General features: G+C 51.7%; 1 protein-coding gene and 1 non-coding gene across 3 annotated transcripts in view; both read left to right on the forward strand.

Moving 5' to 3' along the window:
- Positions 1-577: 577 nt before the first annotated feature.
- Trnam-cau (transfer RNA methionine (anticodon CAU)) lies at positions 578-650 on the forward strand. Its single transcript has one exon. It is a non-coding gene; the product is annotated as a tRNA-Met (tRNA).
- Positions 651-1,089: 439 nt separating this feature from the next.
- Fbxo31 (F-box protein 31) overlaps positions 1,090-26,525 on the forward strand; it is a 33,133-nt gene continuing 7,697 nt past the window's right edge. Inside the window, exons 1-6 of one of the 2 annotated variants that reach the window (XM_052727234.1) lie at positions 1,090-1,448; positions 14,938-15,009; positions 16,936-17,022; positions 21,223-21,299; positions 21,621-21,788; positions 23,491-23,565. In XM_052727234.1, the coding sequence (XP_052583194.1) occupies positions 1,151-1,448; positions 14,938-15,009; positions 16,936-17,022; positions 21,223-21,299; positions 21,621-21,788; positions 23,491-23,565 (777 nt within the window). In that variant the 5' untranslated portion in view covers positions 1,090-1,150. The remainder of the gene's footprint in view (positions 1,449-14,937; positions 15,010-16,935; positions 17,023-21,222; positions 21,300-21,620; positions 21,789-23,490; positions 23,566-26,525) is intronic. The other variant, XM_052727235.1, reaches the window with a different exon arrangement.

Here is a 26,525-nt window from a genome sequence, read left to right on the forward strand (position 1 = left end):
GTTATTATTAATCAATCAATCAGTGAATTAGGTAATATTTGTTTGCTTGTTGGGGGGATAGTTTACTGAATGGACTACAAGGGGGCACACAGGTCAGTAGTAAGTAGAGCCTCATACTGGCTTTTTATGAGACAGGGTCTCATGTAGCCTAGCTGGCCTCAAAATCACTAACTAGCCAAGGATGACCTTAAACTTCTGATCCTCCTGCCTCGACCCCCCAACCTCAAGTCGGGATTAGAGACCACTATGCAAACGGCTAATTTTAATAATTTTTTAAAAAGTTGGTATAGTCAAATAGGGTCATAAAGTGGAGAGAGCTGCGGAGAATACACCTGACTACTCCTTTCCAGAGTGCCTTGTGCTGTGCAGGGAAACGTGAGCAGGAGAGCAGGTTGAGGACACCAGCAATTCCTACCTCACCGAGCACCAGACATTCCTTTTGCAACTGAGGAGCAACCTGGGCAAGTCGGTTTAGACGTGGCGTTGCTAGGCGACGGTAGCCTCGGTGTCTTTTGCCAGTTTGCTCGCTGGGAGGACGCCTGTGCAAAGGTCCTGGCTCAGAAGGGGTTGCTAAGGAGCCTCGTTAGCGCAGTAGGTAGCGCGTCAGTCTCATAATCTGAAGGTCGTGAGTTCGATCCTCACACGGGGCATCCTGCATTATTTTGTTTGGGGAAGGGACTCCCTATCTGGATCCTTTGTAGCAAGAGGGATCAGTAGTGGGAGGGGTGTGGCCATTTCTAAGGGCGGGGCTTTCCGGGCCTGAACCCCCGACCCTCTTTTGGTGAGCAAGGGCATCATAGGTCGGAGGACGAAACGCTCTGGGGCGGAGCCTGGCAATAGGGCGTGGCAACATCCTTGAACGAGAACTGTAGAGAGGGCGTGACCACATACAGGGGCGGGACCTATCTGCTCGAGGGGCGGGACGAAGCGTCTGGGTGGGGCCTGGAGGGAGGGCGAGCCCACGTTTAGGGGCGGGGCCTATTCCGCCCTCGCGGGGCAGGGCGAAGCTCTGTGGGTGGGGCTTTGTCGGAGGGCGTGACCATGTTTGGGGTGGAGCTTGAGGCTCTGGCAGGCCGGACTAGGGTCCCCTAGCCTACGCAGAGCGCTGTGCGTGCGCGCTCGCGTGCGCGCATCTGCGGTGGTGGTGGGCATGGCGGTATGTGCTCGGCTCTGCGGCGTGGGCCCCGCGCGTGGGTGCCGCCGCCGCCAGCAGCGCCGCGGCCCGGCCGAGACAGCAGCGGCGGACAGTGAGGCAGACACGGACCCCGAGGAGGAGCGTATCGAGGCGGGGCCGGCGCGCTGCACCCTGCTGGAGCTCCCTCCCGAGCTGCTGGTGGAGATCTTCGCCTCGCTGCCCGGCACCGACCTGCCCAGCCTGGCGCAGGTCTGCAGCAGGTTCCGCCGCATCTTGCACACCGACACTATCTGGAGACGGCGCTGCCGCGAGGGTGAGCGGGGTCATCCCATATCTCGGACATTCGGCCGAGATAGGAGCATGATGCAGAGTGCCAACCCAGGCCTGGCTGCAGATTGAGACTCTTGTCTTAGAAAACCACATAGCCAAGAGGCCTGGGCTGCAGTGTGAGACTCTTATCTTAGACAAGTAGCTAATTAATAGGCCTGGGCTGCAGAGTGAGTCGCTGTCTTTAAAACCCCCACCCCAAAACAGACAGACAGACAAACAAACAAACCCCAAACCTAGCCAGCCAGTCCGTCAGCTCACCCATCCAGTGCGTTACAGCAAGAATGAGGACGCAAAGGCTGTCAAAGTCTCGTTTGGAAGGCCTTCCTTCCATGTGCACACAGCAGGGTACTCTCATCCTGAGTGGCGTGTTGGTGTGTGTCCTAGAGCCTTCCTGGTGAAGAGAGCTTCAGGGATTTCGCTGCCTGCATGCCACATAGGCTAGTCCCCTGACTGTGGGCTTCAGCACTTTTCTGTCTTCTGGCCACAGCACTCCAAAGACTGCTTTGTGCATTTTGTAGAAATTCAGGGGATTTCCATTTATCTTCGGGAGCCCCTGAGGTGATCTTCGTGGGCTTGCACTTTTCCAAGTGGGATTGTGGGATGGCAGGCTGTGTGAGAAAAGCCGTTTCCCTAGGTCCTCCCCAGCACCAGGGTTCTTTTACCTTGGCCGTGTAATTTCATGGTTGACACCAGAGTTCTGGACTTGGCTCCACATACCCACTGTGGGGTGTTGGGCAGATTACCCCAAGTTTGAGTGGGAGCATTTGGTGGCAGATGCTTCTCCCGAGGGGTGACTTTGATGGTTTTATAAGAAGCATGCAAAGCCCTCAGTTCTGGACGTGGCTGTTTGGCGTGTCTGTGGGCGACGTGTAATGCTTTGTTTTCACTTTCCTCTGAGCACTGTCTTTTCTTTTTTGTTTATTATTATTGTGTGTGTGAGACGTGTGTGTGAGCGGGGCATGCATGTTTATGGAGATCAGAGGACAGCTTCTTCGTCTATGGCAGTGGTTCTCAACCTTCTTAATGCTTCGACCTTTTAATACAGTTCCTCATGTTGTGGAGAGGAATTATTTTTGTTGCTACTTCATAACTGTAATTTTGCTGCTGGTGTGAATCGTACAGTAGATGTCTGTGTTTTCCAGTGGTCTTAGATGATCCCTGTGCTCGGATTGTTCGACCCACAGGTTGACAACCTCTGCTCTCTGGGCTCAGGGGGTGGAACTCAGGTTGTTGGCATGGCAGCAAGCGCTTTTGCCCGCCGGCTTTTGCCCGCCGAGTTGACGAGTTGACTGGGCTTTCATCCGATGTTTACTGTGTACACCTGTGACACTCAGCGTCTTCCAAAGTGCTCTCCATCAGCCAGATGAGCCTGTGCTGATCTTTAGGGGAACTGTAGGAGGTGTGGGTAGGTCATTGCTAAGAACAGGATTACAGACTTTTTCTTAAACTAGAAATTTCAAAGGGGTGCTCCAGTCATGCCAGCTGAACTGGAGCTTGGGACACACTCTGAGTCCTGAACAAAAATGTGTAGTGTCCCATTGACAGTATGGAAAGCAGTGGCAGCTTGGGAGGGTCTCTTCTAGTCCATTCCGCCCCCCTACAGCTCTCGGGCAGCTTTATGGGACTCTAGAGCCATGACTAGAGAATAAACCATCTCACCTACACCAAAATTCCAATTTTGAGAAATTAAAGGCACGAGAACTGAAAGTCTCTGGAGTATTGGTGTTATGGGTGTGAGCTACCACACCTAGTATTAAAATTTAAAAATTTTTAAAAATCATTTTTATTTGTGTATGTGTGTGCGTTTGTGTGTGTGGTGGGGTATGTGCATATGGCTGCAGGTACCTACTGGTTCCAGAAGAGGTGTAAGATCCCCGGGAGCTGGCGTTCCAAATGGTTGTGAACCACTCCATGTGGATGCTGGGAACCAAACTCAGACACTCCACAAGAGTAGTATGTGCTCTTAACGTGCTGAGCAGTCTCTCCAGCCCTACGCCCAGCATTTTTTCCTTTGATTTGTGAGTTTTCTTCAGTTCATCAGAAGGATTTCTGTTTTAGGTGGTCGATGGCACTCTAAGGTGTGGCACTTGGTCCGTCCTGGTGCTGTCTGGGTTCCTGGCAGCCTTTTGTGAGACAAGGGCTCCCAGTGCAGACCAGGATGGCTTTGAACTCTCCATTCTCCGGCTTCTACCATCCGCACACTGGGTACAGGCATGTCGGAGCACCTGCATGTGCAGGCGGGTGTACTCTAATCCATGCAGGTCAGGCATGGCTTGGCGGGCAGGCCTGAATTTGTGGCTCTCAGAGCCAGTTGGTTTGTGTGCAGTTTCCTTGGGGACTGCTGTGTGTGAGACAATCCTGCCCTTCTCTGAGTCCTGGAGCTTCTGCTTCTTCTTCTTCTTCTTCTTCTTCTTCTTCTTCTTCTTCTTCTTCTTCTTCTTCCTCCTCCTCCTCCTCCTCCTCCTCCTCCTCCTCCTCCTCCTCCTCCTCCTTCTTTTTCCCCTCAAGACAGGGTTTCTCTGTGTAGCTTTGGAGCCTGTCCTGGATCTTGCTCTGTAGACCAGGCTGGCTTCAAACTCACAGAGATCTGCCTGGCTCTGCCTCCCAAGTACTGGCAGGGCTGTGATGTTGGCCCAGGGGAGTGGGTGAGACTTGTTTGAGTGTTTATTGCTGGGATTTATTGTTTCTGAGACTTGGGCCATGATTGACGGGCAAGGCGTGGATGGAACATTTTCTTTAGTAAGTTTATAAATGGGGCTTGGTGGCCAGGCTTGCAATCCCAGCTCTCAGGAAGCTGAGGCAGAGGGATCAGAAATTCAAGGCTTGCTTGGGCTGTTGAATGAGTTCAAGGCTAGCTCTTGTCTCAAAATAAAAGGTAGAAAGAGCCTGGGAGTGGAGCTCAGAGGATGAACACTGGCCCAGCATGTATGAGTTGCTGATTTCCATTCTTGTAACTGTCGAAAATTAAAGCAAAACAAAAAAGCCAAACTACTTCTTTCTACAAGGGTAGGGTGGTCTGGACCTGGGAGACACTGGAAACCTGGGATGATGTCGTCTGTGTGTAGACTGTTGCTAACACAGTGAGCACCTCAGAATCTTCTGCCCCCCATTAGTGACATATGCAGGTGCTGCCTTGGTCCCTCTGCTGTGGTGGCACACATATTAGGTTGTAGAGAGACTTGGGCAGCTGAGCGCTGTTGGAATCGTTTCTGGAGGTCTTTTCTGGGCAGGTCAAAGAGTGCCGCCTGTTAGCCAGTTCTGTCCTGCCTCTAGGGCTGTGCCATGGGTGGTGATGCTGCCCCCAGAGGAGAGGGCCAGAGCCTAGTACCCAGCCACCTGGGCATAAACATCTTTTTGATGAGTCACCCCCTTGGCCAAAGGCCACCTGCAGTTATGTCATGTGGAAAGGGCTGTAAATAAGTCCTGGACTCCAGAGCACCGAGGGCAGGAGCCTCAGGGCCTGTCCTTGCCTGGCAGGCCTCTGTGGTTAATGCTTCATCCAAACCTGCTGCTGGCCAGTTTTGATCCGTCGTGGCTGGATGTGTCTCCCAAAGCCAGCCCAGGGCTGTTGAGTTTAGACATTTCAGGCCTGAGTTCTAGATCAAAGTATTCATTCAGGGGCTGGCAAGATGGCTCTGTCAGTAAATCATCTGCCGCCAAGCCTGATGCCCTTAGTTCAGTCCCTGGATTCCACCTGGTGGAAGGAGAAAACTGACCCCTGCAGGTGATCCCTGACCTCCACAGGGGCTCCTGCGCACATGCCCATATAAGAAAATGTGAAAAATAAAAGAAATGGAATCCTTTTTTTTTTTGTTTTTTTTTTTGTTTTTCGAGACAGGGTTTCTCTGTGCAGCTTTGCGCCTTTCCTGGGACTCACTTGGTAGCCCAGGCTGGCCTCGAACTCACAGAGATCCGCCTGGCTCTGCCTCCCGAGTGCTGGGATTAAGGAATACTTTTTTTAAAGGTGGAATTCCAAACAAGGAAGCAGTCGCTTTCCCCTTGGCCCCTTGCAGGGGCTGGAGGGCAGGCGCACTTGACTCTAACCGTAATGACCCCCCTAGTTCCTGTACAGTGTTGTGGTCCGGAGTCGCCAGGAGCTTGCTCGTCATGCCGCTCACTGTCTGTCCCGATGGTGGTGGAGAGGAGAAGCCAGCGCCGCCCCCCCCCCCCATTCCCAGCTGACGCTCAGTATGAGCTCTGAAACTTGGTTAAGGAGCCAATGTGGAGGTTCTGTCTTAGGAGGAGGTCTGAAGTTGGCTTAGGAGTATTTAACGTCCAGTGGACATGTTGAGCTCGCCTGTCCTGTGGAGGGGACCCAGCAGAGAAAACAGACTGTCCAGGAGACAGAGGGGCCGAAGGCCCAGAGTTGAGAGGCATCTCCCCCGAATCCCACCCTTCCCTGCTCGAGGAAGCAGTTAAGCTCTTGGGTTGTGGTGTTATGCTTTTGTTTAGGTTGGTTTGCTTCTTTCTTGGGAGGCAAGGTTGTACTCTGTAGCCCAGGCTGTCCTCAAGCTTGGACAAATCTTCGCGCCTCAGCCTCCTGAGTGCTGAGATGACAGATGTGAGCACCATGCCTGGCTTTGGGGTTTTTTTGGGGGTGGGGTGGGGTGAGGCTCAAACCCAGGCCTTGTACCTGGCAAGTGAGCGCTCTACCACTGGACCTGACTCAGCTCTTCGTGTCTGCTGCTTTTTTTTGGAGACAGTATTTTGGTTTGTGGTCCTACTTGACTTCATCCTCCACAGTGCTGGGGTTGTAGATGTGCGCTACCACACCAGGTTTAAGCCTGTTTGACTCTTTGTGAGACACGATCTCACTTGGTAGTCTAGGCTGGCTTCGAACTGTCCCCTCCTGCCTCAGCCTCCAGAACTGGGATGACAGGGATGTACCATCGCAGCCCGGTTCTAAGGTGTTCAAAAGTTAACTTCCGAGCACAACCTGTGTGGCCTTTCTCTTGGCAGCAGAGGCAGGAGGAGGAGGAACATCTGTGCTTACAAGGTCTTGCAGGCTGCTGCTTTGCCATCGGAAAACAGGCCGAGGCTGAGTCTGTTTCTGCAGGCCTAGGGGAAGGCTGGCCTGCCACAGTGAGTGGGTGGACTGGCTGTCTGAGACAGCCACAGGGCATCTGAGGAACTGGGTGTGTCTTCCTTCTGGGCAGAGTGTAAACACAGCATGTCGGGCTGTGCAGAGACAGTCACCTCCTGAAACCCACACACCTTCCCTCTCTCCTCAGTGATGCCTGAGCCTGGGCATTGTGAGTCATCGTCCTTTGGCAGATGTCCAGTTGTCCCCAGTGGAGACGGGAGGGCTGGCCAGGACTCATAAGCCTGGCATCGGTAGGCAGAGGTACCATGTCCCAAACCTCTGAAGGGTCCAGGGCAGCCTACGCCAAATTCAGACCACAGACGAATAGGGCTTTTGCCTACAAAGGACCCCTGCTGTACAGGTGTCTTGGGGATGACTTGGTGGTCAGTGGTGCCTGTCATGAGAACAGAATGGGCTTCCTGAGCCTGTCTCCTGGGGACTGGATTGCTCCCCTCCTGCTGGCTCCTTGAGAGGCCGCATTGACCCTGTGTGCATTTCAGCTGGTCTGTTTGTTAGCCCATGAATGTTCAGGTGCTCATGGACAGTGCAGGCAGTAGCTGCAGGAGTGGTATTCTGAATTTGCTTTATTTAAGATTGAGTGTTTGGGATGGCAAGGTGGCTCTGTGGTGAGAGCATTGGCTGTTCTTCCAGAGGATCTGGGTTCAGTTCCCAGCTCCTGTATGGTGCTGTACAAGCCTCCGTAACTCCAGTTTCAGGGAATCAGCGCCCTCTTCTGGTCTCCACATGCACTGCATGCTTATGATACATACATACATACATACATACATACATACATACATACAAAGCACTGTGCACATGAAATAAAAACAAATGAAGAAATGTTTAAAAAATAAATGAGGGCTGGAAAGCTGGCTCAGCAGCTAAGAGCATTGGTTGCTCTTGCAGAGGACCCAGGCTTGATTCCTAGCATCCACACAGTGACTCACAACCTTCTGTAGCTCCAGGCCTAGGGGATACAACACATTCTGGCTTCCTCAAGCACCAGGCACACACATGGTACACAGACACACACACACAGGCAAAACACTCATCATACACATTAAAATAAATAAATCTTAAAAAAAAAAAATAAATAAAGGACCAGTGTCTCCTGCAGTCCAGCAGTGGCTGAGTCCAGTGTCTGTGGCTGGGCAGACAGACGTCTATGTCCAAAGCTGGGACCGTGGGTGGAGGGGTGATCTGAGTGTCCGCCCTGTCACTGGTGAGCTCATCTGTCACCACTAGCTCATGGCCTGGTCCTGTGACTTGACTAGGAATCTGCCTCCGAGGACCTTGTGGGAGTCCAGTATCACTTGCTGGCCCATTGTCCGTGCCCAGAGCTACCCATGCTGCTTTTCTTCCTCAACTTTGTGCTGTCTGGGTTGGACTTCCTCTGGAACACATGTCAGGGGTTCCCGAAAGAGACACTTGAGGACAGTGACACTAAGTCCCCTGTGATTGAGAGATGGACCATCTGCAGGGAGCAGCTGTGTTGCAGAGTTGGCTTCCCTGGGCCAAAGTCCATGTCCAGAGGCTGCATGCCTGCACTAGAGCCCTGAGCGGGGGAGCCCAGTGATTTGACTGTAGTCCTGGCTGGCCTGCAGCTTGCTAAGTAGACCAGGCTAGGCTCACAGAGATTCAAAGGTGTGCGCCACCACACTTGACTTCAAAGTATTTTTTTTAAATAGTTTTTTGGAAGTTTTCCCATCGGAATATTTGGAATATTTCCCCCTTAATAGCCCTAGCCCCCTTTGGAGCATCCTTTTCTTTCTTGTAGTCCAGCCCAGGCTTGCCTAGGACTCACTATGTAGTTCAGTGCTGGCCTCAGATTCATAGGTGATCCTCCTGCTGCAGCCTCAGCCATCCCAGGATTGTACCCTGTGTTAGTGCGTACCTGCTTTCTCTCTATTTTCCCTTCCTTCTTTCCTTCCTTCCTTCCTTCCTTCCTTCCTTCCTTCCTTCCTTTCTTCCTTTCTTTCTTTCTTTCTTTTTTTTTTTTTCAAGACAGGGTTTCTCTGTGTGTAGCCCTGGCTGTCCTGGAACTTGCAGTGTAGACCAAGCTGGCTTCAAACTCACAGAGACCTGTTTTCCTGCTTCTGTCCCCCAGGTGCTGGGATTAAAGGGTTCACCATCACACCTGGCCTGCCTTCCTTTTTTTAACCACAAAACTTTTGTAGTATTTGAAGTGAGACGACAGATTTTGTTTTGTTTTTTTATTTCTTCTTCTTTTTTTTTTTTTCTGGAGTAAAAAAATATATAACAGGTGGATATGGAGCTGCATGCCTGTTACTAGAGCACTTAGGAGACTGAGGCAGGAGTATCACAAGTTTGAGGTCAGTCTGTGTTACACAGTAAGGTCCTGCCTCCAAAAAAAAAAAAAAAAAAAAAAAAAACCGACAAACATTTGTCATTAAATCCAGTTTCCCTTAGGTGTGTGCACTCAGTTCAGGGGTGGTAGGCTCACTCTTGAAGTACATTGCCAGCTTGCCCTCTCCAGAACTGTCTATCCAAACCGAGGCACTGTTGGGGTTCAGTGCAGCCCCTTGATGCCCCTTCCTCATTCTTCTCAAGTCTATGAAAGTGATGCTCTAGGGAGTTCAGAAGCAGAATGTAGATGGGCTTTTCTTTCCTGCCAGCCAGTTTCCAAATAACCACACAGAGACTTATTAATTATAAATGCTTGGCTAATAGCTCAGGCTTGTTACTAGCTAACTCTTACATTTTAAATTAACCCATATTTCTTATCTATGCTCTGCCATGTGGCTCAGGACTTTTCTTAGTACAGCAAGTTCATTTCCTGCTTCCTTTGCATGTCCTCACGACTCCTGAGACTCCTCTTTTTTTCCACGCTCTCTTTTTGTCTCCCAGTCCCTCCTAATCTCTACCTGTTCAGTTATTGACCAGTCAGCATCTTTATTAAACCAGTCATAGTGACATATACTCACACAGTGTAAAGGAATAGTTCACATTTCCCCCCTTTTGTCTAATTAAAAAGAAAGGTTTTACTTTAAAATAGTAAAATTATATACAACAAGAACAGTTATTAAGTAAGAATTACAGTTACAACATCCAGTCCATTTGTATTTGGCAAATTTAGAGAAAATTCTATTTTTTTTGAGTCTAAGGTTTTATACTTAATTTTTACCTTTTTATCATAACTAAGGAAAACTTTAAGTCTAATTATTTAGTCTTTAGTTCCATCAAAGACCCCAGAAGGGTGTAATGTTAACCTAATGACAGGGACATCTGGCTGCCTGGACAGTCACCCGAAGTTCTTCTGTAACGCTGGGGCATCCAACTTTGGCCCACAGGCCTAATATATCTGACAGACTTTTTTTTTGAGAAGCAGGAAATTTTGAAGGACTGTCCTACCTTGACAAAGTTTGGCAGTCACTTTTATGTGTCCTGCTGGTCCAGTTTGGACAGTATACTGTCAGTAATTGAGGCAAGGGCAGTTTCTTCCCCAGATGGCTAGCTTGTGCCATAAAGAAAGCACACTCCGTATGGACTTTGTGAGTGATCAGGTCCTCAAGGATCGTCCATGTTGTAGTGTGGATCAGAGAAGTGTCTCAGTGCATGTTTGTGCCACAGACCCCACTGCTGAACTGCTGTGAGGGGTGTATGAGTGAGCAGTGCGACATCCCTGGAGACCCGACTTTCAGTTCCTTGGGCCTAAACCTGGCAGCAGACAGGATGGCCCATGGTGAGTGTGAGTTGACTTTTCCGTGGGGCTGTGACACTACAGGATTGTGGCTCGCCTGCACTCTGCTCATGCACACTCTCCCAGGTATTGTCTCTGCTGTGCTGCCTGTTGTGCGGTAGATGCTTCTCAAAGAGAGTCACTTAGTCACTTATGCCACTTCACTGGAGTAGGAGAAACTGCCAACCTGCAGTACTAAATCCAGGGCTTGAGGAGCACCATGTACTGAGCTAGGGATGGCCCAGGCTTCCATCCCCAACACCAAAATAAACCAAACAAACCACGTTGGCACGCTCACTTCAGACCTCTTGGCTGAGCTTGGTGCCGAATGATGGCGTGAGCACTTGTTAGCTTTCCTGGAAGGGGAGGTACCACCTCGCTGCTGGCCAGGGCCCAGTGTGGGAGCTAAGCTAAGGGCAGCTCCTTTTGATGACTTGTGGGAAGGTGGCAGAACAATGCCAGGATGTGGGATCCTTCTCAGCCCCGTGGAGACAGGAGGAGCTGTGAGGTCAGAATGACTCCGCTCCTCCCCGGTGGGGGGTGGGGGTTCAGATTCCGTGAGAAGGAAAAACCCATGGCAGCTTGCTGTCTTCATCAGTACTGCAGCACGCAGTGGCTGCTCTCAGTTCTAATGCGGTTTCTGTCAGGTTAGGTCACCGGTCTTCAGGGACGTGAGGAAAGGGAGCTGCACGCATGACCGTAGGGTGACAGTGGAGAGTGTCCGTCAGATGAGTGCAGGGTGGACAAGCAGGGCCAGCTGACTGGTCCCTGAAGGTCACTGGTGGTGGGTGGGGAGCTCCTCAGTAGCACTGGGTGGACCAGCGGCTGCAGTCCCCTGGCCACCAGTGGGTAGGCCTGTTTGTAGCCTGCCCCTGGGCCTGACTACACTGCACCGTCTGAGAACAGTGTTGCTGAAAGATGGCTGTTCGTGCTCAGAGCTTGCCAGAATTTGCAAGATCACATCACCGAGGCAACACTGGTGGGCAGCCGGAGGTGGTGGGAGCGTTCATCAGACTGCCGCCCACTGGTCTAGTTCTGCTCCAGCTGATCCGGCATCCTGTTAAATGCCACTGAGCCAGTGAGTCCCTGCTCTGCACCAGGAGAAGCCGCTGTGCCTCAGAACCCAGTCTCGACGGCCACTGCCATTGGTCAGGATCCTGCACAGCCTCACCCCCCTAAGTCTGGCTGCCACAGGCTTAGAGGGGTATGAGAGCAGTTTTATTTTCCCTAACAGCTTTTGCTGAGTTAGGGAGGGCTTCTCACCAGTTCTAACCTAGCCCCCCCCCCCCTTTTTTTTTTAATTTTTAAGACACTGTCCTGGAATTCACTCTATAGCCCAGTCTGGCCTCAGACACATTGTGCAGTTAGGGTGGCCTTGAATTCCTGGTCCTCCTGCCTCTACCTCCCAAGTGCTGGGGTAGCACCATGCCTACCTACTTGGTGCAGTGCTGGGAATTGAACCCTGGGCCTTTGGCATGCCAGGCAGGTATGAGCTACATCCCTCGCACAAATTGCACTTTTTTGAGAGTAAATAAAGCTCCAGTAAAAAGACAGAGAGCCATATCGAGGTGTTTGGGGCCACCTTGGGCTCTGTGGTAAGTACCAGGCCAGCCAGGAGTACAGAATGGGACGCTCACAGAAATAAAGGACAAAGTCAAACAGTTGTCACAGTGTTGGGGTGTCTTGAGGCCCTGGCTTAGTAGTGATTGGCAGATAGGTTTTTAACATTGTTTTCTCAGAGACATTCAAATGTTGCAGAGGCCTTCACAATCCCATGGGGCAGTCCCGCTGCCTGGCCACTGGACAGGTTCTGTACAGGTACCGTGGAGTGCATTACTGCAAGCCACCACACACCTGGCCACCCTCCTATGTCAGCCATTGGTGGAAGCCTTGTGACGACTGAAATCACTGGGTAGTCTGTCTGAGGAACCCCCCAATCCCTGGTGCTGGGGACGGAGCACAGGCCTTGGGATGGGAGACACATGTTCTTCTCCTGAATTCTGCTCCCAGCCCAGGATAAGAGTTTCCTGTGTTTAATCCTCAGACTTAAATCATGTTAGTGATCAGATTTCCTCTCTGAGGTTAGCCTGGTTCCTGGATCAAATCTGTTGGTGCTTTATTACAAAGGGCTGAGGCCTTCCATACCATGTCCTTGTGATAATAAGGTGGGCATTTAAATGTCCCTTAGCTGATGGTTACTCCATATGGAGTTGGCTTGGGCATTGGAGTTCTCAGTTTGGAAGGTCTGAGGATGGGAGTAGAGGCAGCTTTTAGGAGCTCAGGTTAGACAGCATTAAGATCTGATGCCTCCCCATCACGTGTACCCACAGTGCAGTGAGACCCAGTGCAGCTGGGCTTGGTAGTCCGTTCTGGTTCTTCCTGGCAAAGACACCTCCATGGAGGTCAGGCCCAAGGTGCTGGGTCTGAGCCACACTGCTGCCCTTGTCTGAGTCCCTTCCTCCTCCACTGACTTTATAGGAACCACTTAGCTCCAGCAATCAATTGCAAGAATAGACTTGTGCTGGGTCAACATATCTGAAGTTGTAATCTGGTTGTGGGGTATGGTGGCTTTCCGAAGGTGAGCCCGAGACACACGGCTGAGATGCCTACATCCTGGCCCACCTGGCCCGTGGCTTCTCCACTTCCTGTCTCCTGCACATTTGTTGATGAGCATCCTTTCCTCATTCTAACTCACAGTTAGAATTGCTGTGAGTTGGCAGGCCTTACAGGCAGCTGGCCTGATCCCTGTGATGTGCCAGAGAGATGAGATCATCAGTGGGAGGTGCCGAGCTATGCAGCCTTGGAGCCAGGCCATGACCCGTGTGACTCAGTCTCTGAGTTTAATCATCAGTAATATGCATTCACACGCATACACACCAGTATACCAGTGCAGGGACCTTGCCTGGATCTTCTCCCTGGAGGGGACTGCCAGGCACATCTGAGAGGAGAATGCTGTGTGGGACTAGGGTGGAGGGAGGGAGGGAGCTTGAAAGAAACTGGAGCTTCGGGCCCCACCAAAGCCATCTGGAGAGCCCCCTTGATGCCTGCATCTGACAGCCCAGGAGTTCTGGCAGAACCTCCCATCCAGAGCATGGGGCTGGTGGCATCTCACTGAGGGTGAAAGACCAGCCTCTGGGCACCATCAGAACTGGAGTGCTGAGGGCATGGCATTGGAGACCCCCCCCCCCCCCCACTGGGTTGCACCGTGTCCCATCCCAGGCAGCTGGTGTCCCACCCTGTGCAGGGCTGGAGTCCTGACATGGGAGGTCACTGCGAACATCTGATATGATACTGCAAGTGTGAACTGTAGCTGTCTTTGGGTCGCAGGGTCCTCTTACCCCTTCTCATGCCGTGTGCTCACCTAAGGGGTGCTGGCCTAGCTTTAGTCCTGGGTCCCACTCTAGGCCGGTGGTCCTTTGTTCAGGTCACATCACCTCTGTGCGTCCCGCCTTGGTGCTAATGGTGAGGACATGGGCCTTTCCTGGGCATACTGGCAGGTCTAAACACAGTGGATCCTGGCTAGCCCTTTCGGGGGTATACTGGTGAGGGATGGCACTGTGGATGGAGGATGCTCAGTGGCAGACAGCTCTCTAGTGGTGAGGACTGGTGCAGTTGGTAGCTCCCCCTCCCCTCAGCCTGAGGCCTGAGGCGGAGAGCTGGCATTTGGTTGAGGTGAGCTGGGTGTGGGGTGGAGCTGTGGTGAGATGGAGGAGGTGGGAGGGTGCTAAGGACTTTTCCATTGATGTGGTGTTAGAAATGGGTCTGGGCTGTCAAGAAAATGACCACATCATCCAAAGTATTTTGAAAAGGGAGAAGATTTACTTCTGCAGAAGGGTTTGTGTGTGACTGTGCCAAATTAAGCAGGCAGCCACACTCAGTGGGGGTCCCACTTAGTTTTTATTTCTAAGGCAAAGCAAGGGTCCCATGTCTCACTCTGAGTGGTCAGAGCTCGACCTCATCCTCTTATACCTCTGACTAACTTAAAGGGACAGTTATTAGCAAAGTACAACCTCTGATCTTAGAGAAGGGAGGGTTTCCTGTTGGATGCCTCTGTACAGATTTCTCTGAAGATGGAATGTCCTTTGTCCCGTTCAGCCCTTCGACAGAAAGGGTAGTACATCCATTTACATTTCCTTCAGTGGGACTAGGGCAGCTTGACCTAAGAGATACTGGGTGCCCCACTGCTCTCCAGCATCTGTGGTGAGGACAGGTCCAGGGTTGAGGGGAGCCATACTGTGCTCCTGGGACCCTGACACTTGTGTAGACTTTATATAGGTGTGAACAGTCTCCATTTCCAGGCTGCTGAGTACCTCGCCTCATTGTACAGTTAGGCTGCTGGACCACAGCGGAGCAGACAGCGCAGCGGGTGTGCACTGAGGGAGGGCCTGACTGCAGCGGACAGCCCAGTGGGTGTGCACGGAGGGTGGGCCTGACTGCAGCAGACAGCGCAGGGGGTGTGCACTGAGGAGGGCCTAACTGCAGCAGAGGCGCAGTGGGTGTGCACGAAGGGTGGGCCTGACTGCAGCGGAGCAGGGCCTTCATTTGTGAGCCAGCAGAGAGATCACCACAGTGAAGGGCAGATTCCTACTCGTAAAGGAGTGTCTGCCTGTCCTTGCCTGCCTGTTCCGGTCACCATCTCTGCTGCTTTGTGAGGTCTTGATTTAACTTCGAGTGTGTTTCTTGTTGCAGAGTATGGCGTTTGTGAGAACCTGCGGAAGCTGGAGATCACAGGCGTGTCTTGCCGGGACGTCTATGCAAAGCGTGAGTCGGTCCCTTTGTCTTATCCACCACCCTTGCCTTTGTACCAGCGCGCAGTGATGGTGGCAGCCGTGACTGACGGCGGGGTTGCTGCTTTCTCCTGTCCTGGACATACCGCTTTTAAGTTCACAATGGCTAAAAACATTTTTTTTTTTAAAATTAGTTAATTTACTTTATGAATGAGTGCTCTGTCTGCATGTACAACTTTATGCCAGAAGAGGGCATCAGATCCCACTGTAGACGGTTGTGTGCCACCATGTGGTTGCTGGGAAATAAACTCAGGACCTCTGGAAGAGCAGCCAGTGCTCTTAACCACTGAGCCATCTCTCCAGTCCCCGGCTAAAGACATCTTAATCAAGACATCCGGGGCCTGTGTTTCTGTTTATTTAATCTAGATTTTACTTCTGGTGGTCCTGGGGGCTCAGTGCTAGGCAATGCTCTCTTTGTCTGTGACCCGCATCCCAGCCCATATGCTCTGCTTTTAACATACATGATATGTTTATGTTTGTGGGCTGCAGTGACCTCACTGCATATACACAGCGTGTACTGGTCAGGTCAGGGTGACTGGCATATCTGTTGCCCCAAACATTTATTTCTGTGTTGGGAGCACTCTGTCAGTGTGAACGGTTGTCTGCTTGCTGTAGCACACTGGTGCTGCCTCCTGCCCAGCTACAGCTTGCCCCTGTTACCAGAGACCTGTGCTGTGCAGTGTGGGCTGGGTAGGAACACTCTGGTCTTCTGGAGTTGAGCTGGGCCTGCAGCCTGGTGAGATGTAGACAGCTTGCAGGAAATGAGAAGCAGAGCTCTGTTTTCCATCAACTCCCTCAATTTTCAGAGTGGCTGCCAGTGCACCGTGCTTCCCATCCTTCTGGAGCTCTACGTTCCCTTTTCTGTAAAGCGTGTTAATACCTGGTCATTTCTCATTTCACCAGCTCCTTCACTTTCTAAACATGCTACCCCCCCCACCCCCCCAGTGTTCAGCATCCCGTGTCCCCAGTCAGCCTCTCTCCAGAGCCTGTGTGGCTCATATGTCCCACACAGTGGTCAAGTGGCTGCCATTCATATTTTGGGTGATACGTCCCCTTCTGACTGCTCTGAGTGTGGCTGCCTGCCCCTCATCCTGAGCCAGCAGACACAGCTTGCTCCTTGGCAGTTATGAGCACCAGGCATCTTATCCTCACAGGGACGCAGCTGTGGACACTGCCCAGGTGTCAGTGTCCTGTGGGAGCCCAAGGAGCACACAGAGATGGGGTTCCTCAGCTGCGCTCCTCTGTCCTGTGGGAGAAACCACCTGGGGACAGGGCCTGGAGACAGTGTTGCCGATGTAGGTGGAGGCAGGCAGGTGAGGACAGCAGGGTTCTGCTGTTGGGCTCCGTGAATGTGCTGCAGCCTCTTAGCGCATGCGCGGGGCTTTGGTCTGCACTGGCCAGAGCATACTTGAGTGGTGACTCTTGCAGTGTGGGAGCTGAGATTTTTTAAAAGCCTATGAACATTGCTAAACTCTGGGACTGATGGTTGAAGAGAGTCCGCCTGAGTCCCTGAACAGGTGACCAGGCTGGTCAGTCTAGAGTCAGCAATGACAGGTGTGACGTTGCCTTAAGCACACAGCACGAGGACAGGGAGCTCCTGAAGCTGGTTGTGGGCCAGTGTCTTTGTAGGGAAGGAACCCTGTCTTACTCTCTAGGGACCCGTCGGCCACACCTGCTCTCCCACTTCTAGGCCCCAAAGAGCTGTGACAAGGGAGGAAGGGAGTCACAGGGGCCACCTGAGTTTATGGCCTCGGTGAGTTGCAGTAAACAGGGAAACCTGCCCCATAGTTTGCTCTGCAGCAGCTTGACTCAGGCAGCAGTCGGAGAGGCAGCAGGAGTCACATGGCATCTGCTCGCACGTGAGAGGGGACCCTCAGCCTTTCCTGCTGTGTCTGTTCAGGTATAAACCCTCGCGTGAAGTCAGGACGCTTCATGAAAATCCTCCCCGATTACGAGCACATGGAGTACAGAGATGTGTACACCTGCCGTACGTACCCCCCCCATACCCTGCTGTGGCTGCTGCTCCTGCTGCATGGACGGCCACAGGCTCACTTCCTGGCCTGGGGGAGACGCTGACCCCTGGCCTTTTCTCCTTCCCTCCTTTGCTCGTTGCAGCTGTGGTCCGTGGTTTGCCGAGGTGGGCCATGCTGGGTGGTAGCCTAGACTCTGTACGCGTGGGATGCCTTTCCACAGTAGCTTCTAGGGCCCTGGGCAGCACCAGTCACAGTGGTTTGGGCAGGCATATCTTACCTATATTTTTTAGGGCAGTGACAGAAACATTCAGGTAGAGCAGAGAGCAGAAGGCAGTGTAGAGGCCGTTAAAGCTCCTCCATTCTAAAATAACATGTAACTGGGCTCAGTGCCACATGCCTGTGAGCCTAGCATTCATGAAGCTGAGGCAGGAGGATTGCGGTGAGTTCTCGGACAGCTCGAGCTATAGAGTAGGATAACTTTCAGAAAACAAAATAAAGAAAACCAAGCAAAAAACAAATGAAATGTAAACCAGCCTCTAAGTCTGTCAGTTAATCATGTGAATTTACAGAAAAATCACCCCTCCCCAGCCCCCCACCTCCCGGCAGATACAGGAAACCCCTGCTGCTTCTTTAGAACTAGATTCTTGGGCCAGCAAAATGGCCCGGTGGGTAAACATGCTTGCCTTGTAAGCCGGATTACCCGAGTTCAGTTTCAGGAACTCACCAAAAGATGGGAGGGCCGACTCCATCAAATTGTCTCATCTCCACGTTCTGACAGTGGCATGTGGACACAAACAAATAAACAAAATTATAATGAAGTTTTTAAAAAGTCACCTGACTTCCTGCTCTGACTGAGTCCTGGAAGTTTTCCTCGACACAGGGAGAGTGAATTTCAGGTGTCAAGAAGGAAATCAGAGTGGCTGGAGAGGTGACTCAGAGGTTAAGAGCACTGGCTGCTCTTCCAGAGGTCCTGAGTTCAATTCCCAGCAACCACATGGTGGCTCACAACCATCTATAGTGGGATCCGATGCCCTCTTCTGGCATGCGGGCATACATGCAGACAGAGTGCCCAATCCATAGGAAAGAGATCAGAGCTGGGAGTGGTGGCCCTGCCTGCCACCCCAGCTCTTGGTAGAGGATTAGGAGGCAGGTGGAGGAGGCAGGAGGATTAGTTTAACTATATAATACTATATAGTTTGACTATATAGTAAGTGTGAGGCCAGTCCTATCTCCAATAAAACCCCAAACAAAAGTCCTGAATGGCCGTTTCCCCTCTAGTAAAAGCCGTCAAACGAATAGACAAGCTTGTGCTGTTTCCCAGTGTGCTGTCAAGGGCCGGGCACATAGCTACACTGGACACCAGTTTCTGACTCCCTGTGGGAGCTTTGTGAGATGCTTGCCTTTGTCTGGTGTGCTCCTGAGTGGCGTGTGGGCACTCTGTATAGCCACTAACAAACACTTTTGCTGTATTGGCTGGCACAGAGGTAGACTAACTGTCAAGGTCATGACCGGGGGTATGGGAAGCCCTGGGCATGGGAGGGCACGGGACCTGGGCAAGACTGAGCTTGGGAGGGCTGGCAGTTTGCAGAGTAGAGACAGTGTTTCCAGAACACGGTGTCCTGAGCCAACCAGCCCTCCCTGCTGAGCAGAGAGCAGCAGGTCCTGCCAGCCCCACAGGGAGGAGATGGCTCTGGGAAGCCATGGGAACAACTGACCCCGTGCAGGGCCAAGGATCTGCCCCACCCCCAGTCCTGCTGCAGCCATGGAATTCTTCTGGAACAGCATGGAAGCCCAGCCCTCCCAGGAGACCTGGAGAGTATAGAGCTTTCTCCTTCATTCCTGGGAGGTATTGCTGAGTGCCTGGGTTTTTCAGCCTCCTGTTTGGTGGTCCTGCTGCTTGTCACTGTCAGCAGAGTGGCAGAATTGCTGTCCTGCCAAGGTTTGAGGGCATTTGAGTCACACAAAACTTGGTAGGGGCTCGGAAAGCCTGGGCAGTACAAGAACCATCGCTGGTGGTGAGCCCCTGGTAGTCCATGGCCTCTGAGTGCCAGAAAAGAAGAAAATGAACCCCACTATCTGACCTGGAGCCCTCATGCCTCTGGCTTCCAGGCACTTAGCAAGTGTCAGCTGGGCTCTGAGGTGTGTTTTCTTACCAGCCTGCTGTGACGCCTTGCACACAAAAAGCTTTGGGACCTGGCCCTCTCCGGGTTATTGTCACCCACAGTGGTCTGTGTTGGGACTTATGTGTAAAATCCCTTGGACCCCAGGGTCCTGGGGTGGATAGGTGATGAGAGGTGTCCTGAGTGTAGGACTGTCCCAGGCAGACATAGATCTGTGGAATGCCAGTGACTGGCCTCTGTAGAGCATTCAGGGACACTTGTGTCTTTGGTTGGTGCTGTCATCTGTCCTTCCTTGTGTGGGTTGAGGGTGACTGCAGAGTGTTCTGAACTTATAAGTCACTTGGAGTGACTGTGGGTGCCAGGCCTGTGGGTGATGTGCCAGAGTTCTGAGGCAGGTGCAGGATTGAGGACATGGCCTTGCCTGTGGTAACAGGATGTGGATGGCCCCTGTGAACCCTGGGCTGCACAATGGAGTATGGGGGGAGGCCTCCAATAGAGAGAGGTCCAGACCCTCCCTCCCTAAGGAGCCTCTAACATCAATGCTCCCAGAGGGATGGGGAGCGCATCAGAAAGTCTAAAAATAGACAAAAACAGACACTCAGGGTGGGCTCATTTCTCATTCTTGTGCATTATGGCGCTTCTGGCTTTGACCCAGTGACTAGGATGAGAGGCTTATCAGTTGCATTTTTCCTTTTGGACAAGAGGGAAATGTGGGGCCACTCAGGCTCCCCCACTGTCTGCAGACAGACCTGAAGACGTAAACGCAGTCAGTTATCTTCTGTCTTTGGTGGGGGCCATGTTTGGGCTGTTTTTCTGAATATTACTTAACTGACTTTGTTCCGGGCAAGCCGAGGCTATCACTTGGGATAGCACAGGACTCACCTGGGAGGCAGGGTTAGTGTTTCAGTTGATTTTGTAAGCACCGTAGACTGGCTGCTGGGAGAAGCAGCTGGTTTCTTCTCCTCTGGGTGTCCAGCTCTCTTGCTGGTGTGAGCAAAGGGAGGAGGCTGGCTTCTTCTCAGGATTTATGTGTGAATTAATGCACCACCAGATGGAGTCATCTGTGGCGTGTCCTTCCTGTTCCCATAGCACACAGTCACTAATGTTTGTGAGTTGCAGTGTTTTCTAAAATGGGTGATTTCTCCAGCTTTTCTATTTTTCAACTATAAATGATGACAAAATGTTACTTTTTTCTTTTTACACCGGCCCTTTAAGATCTCTCCTCCTTATATATACTGCAGGATGACACAGTGGCCATTCTTTGGAGTGTGCCCCCATTACCCCACACTCTAGGCTCCGATGTTGCCTGCTGTGCTGTGAGTTTAGAGACAGGTGGCGAGGCAATCTTAGGAAGCTCTGGTCCCTGTGGGTCGGTGTGCCTGCAGCCTGTGTATTCTTGTAGTTCTTTGGAAAAGGCTGGTGGCATCCCAGGCCAACTAGCCAGCCTTATACTTGTTAGAGTTGCTGAGGATGTGCCTGGTGTTTGACGCATTCAGACTGAAATGTCCACATTGGTGTGCCCTGTATCTGGCCCTCCCTGGACTCTTCCTGTGTTGAGTTCAGCATGTGTCTCTGAGCTGTTTGTCAGTAGCTCAGGTGTGAGCATCCGTCACGGCTGCTTCATCCTTTCCAAAAGTCAGAGAGCCTGAGCCTGACCCTCGGCAGATGACCCACACCTTGTCTTTAGAATCCCCCGTGATGGTCTTGGGTTGAACCTAGGGGTGGTAGCAGTTCTTAAACAGTGTCAAAGGCTGGGCTGTCCCTTACCCTGCACCCTAGGCTAAGGCCTCTAGCCCCATCCCTTTGTGGTCCTGCCTGGTCGGCCTGAGTGTAAGCTGTGCTCAGTAGCCGTCTGTGACTGCACGGTCTTCAGAGACCCCGTGCTCCTGCACCGGACAGTCAGGACCTTTAGCAGCACCCTGATTCATCTATCTATCACTCTGAGCAGCAGTTGTGGAGCAGCAGTGGCCATGGTGACAGGCACAGGCTAGACTGTCATCTCTAGTGGCTTATGGTGGAGGTGTTTCCTGAGCCTCAGGAGCATACTGGGTGAGTGGAGCATGCTGGGTAATAGTGCTCCTTCTCTCCCCACAGTGCTTCACCGATACAGACACATTTTGGGGCTGTGGCAGCCAGACATCGGGCCGTATGGAGGACTGCTGAACGTGGTGGTGAGTGGGAGCCTCGTGGTGGTTCTCGTGCGAGCAGGAGGTGCCCACACTGGGCAGCGGCAGTGCCATTTCTTGGCTCAGTAGAGGAGACTGAAAAGCCAGATGTTACTTTGCAAGTGCACACAGATTGGTTGTAAGCAGTCCATTAGCCTTCTGGCTGTGCTTCTGGACTGCTTAAAGACACTCAGGCAGCCATAGGGCCCTCAGCTCCTGGATGCGGAGGTTGCAGGCTCATGTCTGGAACCACAGGTTCTGATGTGCAGTTGTTGGCTGAAGGAGAGAACAACCCTGCCTGGTGTGACCACTGTCTTCTTACTGCAGGTGGATGGCCTATTCATCATCGGCTGGATGTACCTGCCTCCTCATGACCCCCATGTTGGTGACCCCATGCGATTCAAGCCACTGTTTAGAATCCACCTGATGGAGAGGAAGTCAGCTACGGTGGAGTGTATGTACGGCCACAAAGGGCCCCACAACGGCCACATCCAGGTAGAGGAGAGCTAGGTCCCCTGTGACGTGACACAGGCATGTGTAACTGAAGGGCCTTCCTCCTTTGGTTGTCACAGTCCCGTGCCATCCTGGTGGGTACCAGGAACGTGTGCCATGGCACCTTTAGCTGTGGCCTGTCACAGTTCTACTATGACCCCTAGCTGTAGGCTGTGGCTTGTCCAGCTCAGTGGAGTGGGGAAAGGGTCTCCCTGATGCCGTGTGTGTCTGTGAAGATGGAGGTTGCCGGAGCCCATTGGAACTTTCTTTTGCCTGGAGCTGTTCTGTTCTCCCTGTAGGCTAGTTTCTTGCCTTCTGCTGGCTGGTGCGTCAATGTGCAGGCACATGCTCCAGTCTGATGCTGGCTCCCGTGAGCCCGGTGGGGCAAATGCTGTGCCTGCCTCTGGAAGTGCACATGCTGGGAGATGGGGCTCTGGCTGTCTTCCTTCCAGTGGCCTGTTGTAGATGCATTTGGGTCTTTTTTGTTTTGAAAGTTTAAAAAAAAATTACAAATCAACAACCAGTGTGTGTGTGTGTGTGTGTGTGTGTGTGTGTGTGTGCGCGCGTGTGCATGTGTGCAAGCGTGCATGCCACAGTGCACATTTGAAGGTCAAAGGACAACTTATGAGAGTCAGTTCTCTGTAGCTTAAGTTTTCCTGCCTGGCCCACAGTCAGGACAAATCTCTATCATCTGCCAGTCCCACATCCCCTCAGACCCAACCAAGTAAACACAGAGACTTATATTGGTTACAAACTGTATGGCTGAGGCAGGCTTCTTGCTAACTGTTCTTACAGCTTAAATTAATCCATTTCCATTAATCTATACCTTGCCACATGGCTCGTGGCTTACCGGCAACTTCACATGCTGTTTCTCATCGTGGCGGCTGGCAGTGTCTCTCTGACTCAGCCTTCCACTTCCCAGCTTTATTCTCCTCCTTGTCCCGCCTACACTTCCTGCCTAGCCAATGGCCAATCAGTGTTTTATTTATTGACTAATTAGCAACACATTTGCCATATAGAACATCCCACAGCAGTTCTCTCCTACCATGTACGTTTTGAGGATCAAATTCAGATCTTCAGTCTTGGTTGATGACAAGTGCCTTTACCTGCCAGGCCATCTCACTAGCCCCTCAGAAAATTTATTTGGGTGGGCATGTGTGCATATATTCACCTGTGTGTGGATGCATGTGAGCTTGTGTGTGCATTCATGTGAGGGGGGCACCTCAGGTGTTGTTTGTTGTTACCTCTGAGCCGTCCCTCTTATGTTTTGAGTCAGGGTCTCTTGCTGTGACCTGGGGCTAGCCAATTATGCTCGGCTGGCTAGCAAGCCCTAGGGATCGCCCTGTCTCTGCCTCCCCAGCTCTGAGATTTCAAGCTGTGCCACCACACTACCACCCGGGTCCTCATGCTTCCACTGCAAGCGTCTCACTGACAGCTGTCACCATCGCCACCGAGTGACATGCCCCAGCCCTCCTTTTATTTTGAGACAGTTGCACCGAGTTGCCCAGCCTGACCTGGAGTCCACCCTCTTGTCCAGGCAGAACCTGGAATTTCCTGCCTCAGCCTCTCAAGTAGATGGAATTACAGGCCTGCACCATCAGACTTGACATATTTGGATCTCAGTGGGTTTGGTGGGGAGGGTGGTGGACATTAGGACTCACTGTTCCTCCTGGTCCTTTTTTTTCCTTCTGTGGTCACACTGAAGATCGTGAAGAGAGATGAGTTCTCCACCAAGTGCAACCAGACAGACCACCACAGGATGTCCGGTGGGAGGCAGGAGGTGAGTCCTGGGGTCTAGGAGGGAGGCTGTGGAAAGATGTTTGCATGCCTGGCTGTCTTTTCTCGTGGGCGCTAACCTGGCCTCCTGCTGGTTGAAGTAGAGGCATGGGAGGTCCCATCATTTGGAACTGCCACCTCATAGCCAGCATCATTGCTGCACGTTGTCATGCCAACCCCTTCTGTGCGGAGCGTGTCTGTGGTCCACCTTACAAGAGCATCCACGCGGACGTGTGCATGACATAGCTTATATTCCCCGAGCAGTTGGAAATCCCTGCTCTCCCCTGCACATTCTAGTGGGAACCCACCCACTTAGAGCGCTAGAAGCTGTGTAGATGTGTAATGCAGGGGGCCCCCTGAAAGCTGTTCAGGGCTATTTTCTCCACACAGGGGACCTGGCGGCCTGGGGTTCTAGATCATGGCAGCACAGTGGATACCCATGTGTGCTTGGCTTCCTGCCACTTGCACAAGTGAGTTTATGTTGCTTTTGAGGTTTGAGCTTTGATTTTTGAGCATCTACATTGCACCACCAGTAAGAACAACTTGAGATTGTTGAACGTGGGTGTCTGTTGGAGCTGTTTATGATGGGTATGCATCTGTAGCTGTTTTCTGAGTTTCCAGGGTTCCTGGTGGCCAGAGACCCACAGGAGAGTTCCAGTGAACAGTGCTTGCACTTGGTGGAGTCCCTGCCCTAACACTGCCATTAAACTTTGGTTTCCTGCGGTCATGACTTGCTGCCCCTCTGAGATGGTTGGAATTCTCATTTACGAAGCCCTCAGCTGTTAAGTCCTTAGAGGTCATGGGCTCATTTTCTGGAAGAATGTGATGGGATTTGAGGGGTTCTAAAGGCTCCCAACACAGTGCGCTCCTGGCTGGAACAGGAGCAAGTGCTTTCCTGAGAGCTGAAGTGTCTTCGTGAGACATGAGCCAAAGACATCCTGTGTTCATAAGTTCTGGGTTTCCTTAGCTCTGAGCTCTGGTAACAAGTGTAGGTCTCTAGTCACATCCAGACAGGCATGTCCATCCCAGGTGTCCAGAGACACTGCCCGAACTTTTCTTTACAGCAGCTAAACCAGCTCCCTTTCCTTGAGACAGTGGCCGCTGGGGGTGCGAGAGAGCTGGGGAAGAGCAGGTGCAGGGAGAGGAGGAAGTTTGGCCATGTCGTCATTCTTGGCCGTCTCCCAGGGCTCCCGGGAGCATATGATGGTGATTGCTGAGTGCCAGGCACAGTGTGTCCCCTGGATGGATATGACAGTCACTCCTGAGCTGTGTTCCAGGCCCTGGTGCTGTCCTCGTGTAGCTGGGGCTTGCCCTGGTGGGGTGATGGGTGATCACCCTGCTGCAGACCTTGGCTCTGAGCAGTGGGCTGGGGCTTCTCAGTGATGGTCACTCCAGTCAGCTCAGTGTGCTTCTGATGAAGTCTTTGCTGCTCCCATTTGATTGCTTTTATTTTGTCTGTTACCTATTTGGTTTTTATGAAAAATGTTTCCTCCACAAGACCAGCCACTGTAATGAAAGATTTAATTTTGAGGGTGGGACAGGTTTTACTAAGTCTTAATTAAGTCAGCCTGGTTGTCCTGGGGCTCACTTTGTAGATTGGGCTGGCCCAGCACACAGAGATCTGCCTGCCTCTGCCTTGTGAAATTTTTATTTTTAATATACGCGTGTGTGTGCGCTTATGTGAATATTTGTCAGAGGAGTCCTGAAGAGAGAGTCAAATCACCTGGATCTGGAGTTTTAGGTCATTGTGAGCTGCTAGACGTGGGGTGCTGGGAACTGAACTCGTGTCCTCTGGAAGAACAGGAAATGCTCTCAGCCACTGAGCCAACTCTTTAGCATGAGGAGTTTAATGTCAGTGGGGCCTAATTTTAAAACAATTTTTTGGGGGTTTTATTGTTTTATTTATTTATTTATTTATTTATTTATTTATTTATTTATTTATTTATTTATTTATTTATTTATTTATTTATTTATTTATTTTTCGAGACAGGGTTTCTCTGTGTAGTTTTGGAGCCTGTCCTGGAATCTTGCTCTGTAGACCAGGCTGGCCTCCAACTCACAGAGATCCACCTAGCTCTGCCTCCCGAGTGCTGGGGTTTTGGGGGGTTTTAAAAAGCCTTCCTCCCAGGTTGCAGACAACCTTCCTTTCCTCTGTTTGATGAAGCACATTTTTTTCTTTTTTCTTTTTTCCGGAGCTGAGGACCGAACCCAGGGCCTTGTGCTTGCTAGGCAAGCGCTCTACCTCTGAGCTAAATCCCCAACCCCTTTTTCTCTGTTTAAACAGAGGCATGGAGACCTACTGTTAGTGTTTCAACCCCTCCCTTGGGATCGAGGAGGACCGGTTTTGATTTGTGGTCATGTCTGTTGCCTCTTGTGTGTGTTGTGTGAGGAAGGGGTGACTCCGTTGGTTGAAGACTTTCCCCAGTCAGAGCTTGGACATCCTTGTTGAAAATGGGCCAGATTGTGGTCCTGTCTGTCTCATGACTCTAGGGACCCACCCACTGCTCCTCATGTCTTAGAGCTCATGTCTGTGGATGGATGGTATTGAGAGTCTTGGCATCTTCCCGTTTTGTCCATGTGTCTGGAGTCTTTGCATTTCTGTATGGTTCCATGGGCTTTCTGGTTTCTTGGTGTGCTGTATGGTGAGCTTGTATCTGAGGTGTTGGACCTAGACGGTCAGTTTGTAGCCTTGACAGGGCAGAGTACCTGACTTTTCCTTCAGGCCTTGCCTGTGGCCAGTTTTGTTCTGTGGCTTGCACGGTAGCGGCCCTGTACACAGGGCTTGTGTGATTTCAATTTCTACTTTGTACAAGATGCTGGAAATAGAAATTGGTAAGATTTTGTGTTGTGCCTCTGGCTTCCTTTGGGCCCTGCAGTGGCTTCTGGGTTCCTGCAGTGACATGTTAAAGAAACCCATCCCAAGATTGTAGCTTTTCCTAATTGTGTGAATTGCTTTTGCCTCCA

This window comes from Peromyscus californicus, unplaced genomic scaffold, assembly GCF_007827085.1.
Source record: "Peromyscus californicus insignis strain IS unplaced genomic scaffold, ASM782708v3 Scaffold_8__1_contigs__length_139910024, whole genome shotgun sequence".
Classification (NCBI taxonomy): domain Eukaryota; kingdom Metazoa; phylum Chordata; class Mammalia; order Rodentia; family Cricetidae; genus Peromyscus; species Peromyscus californicus.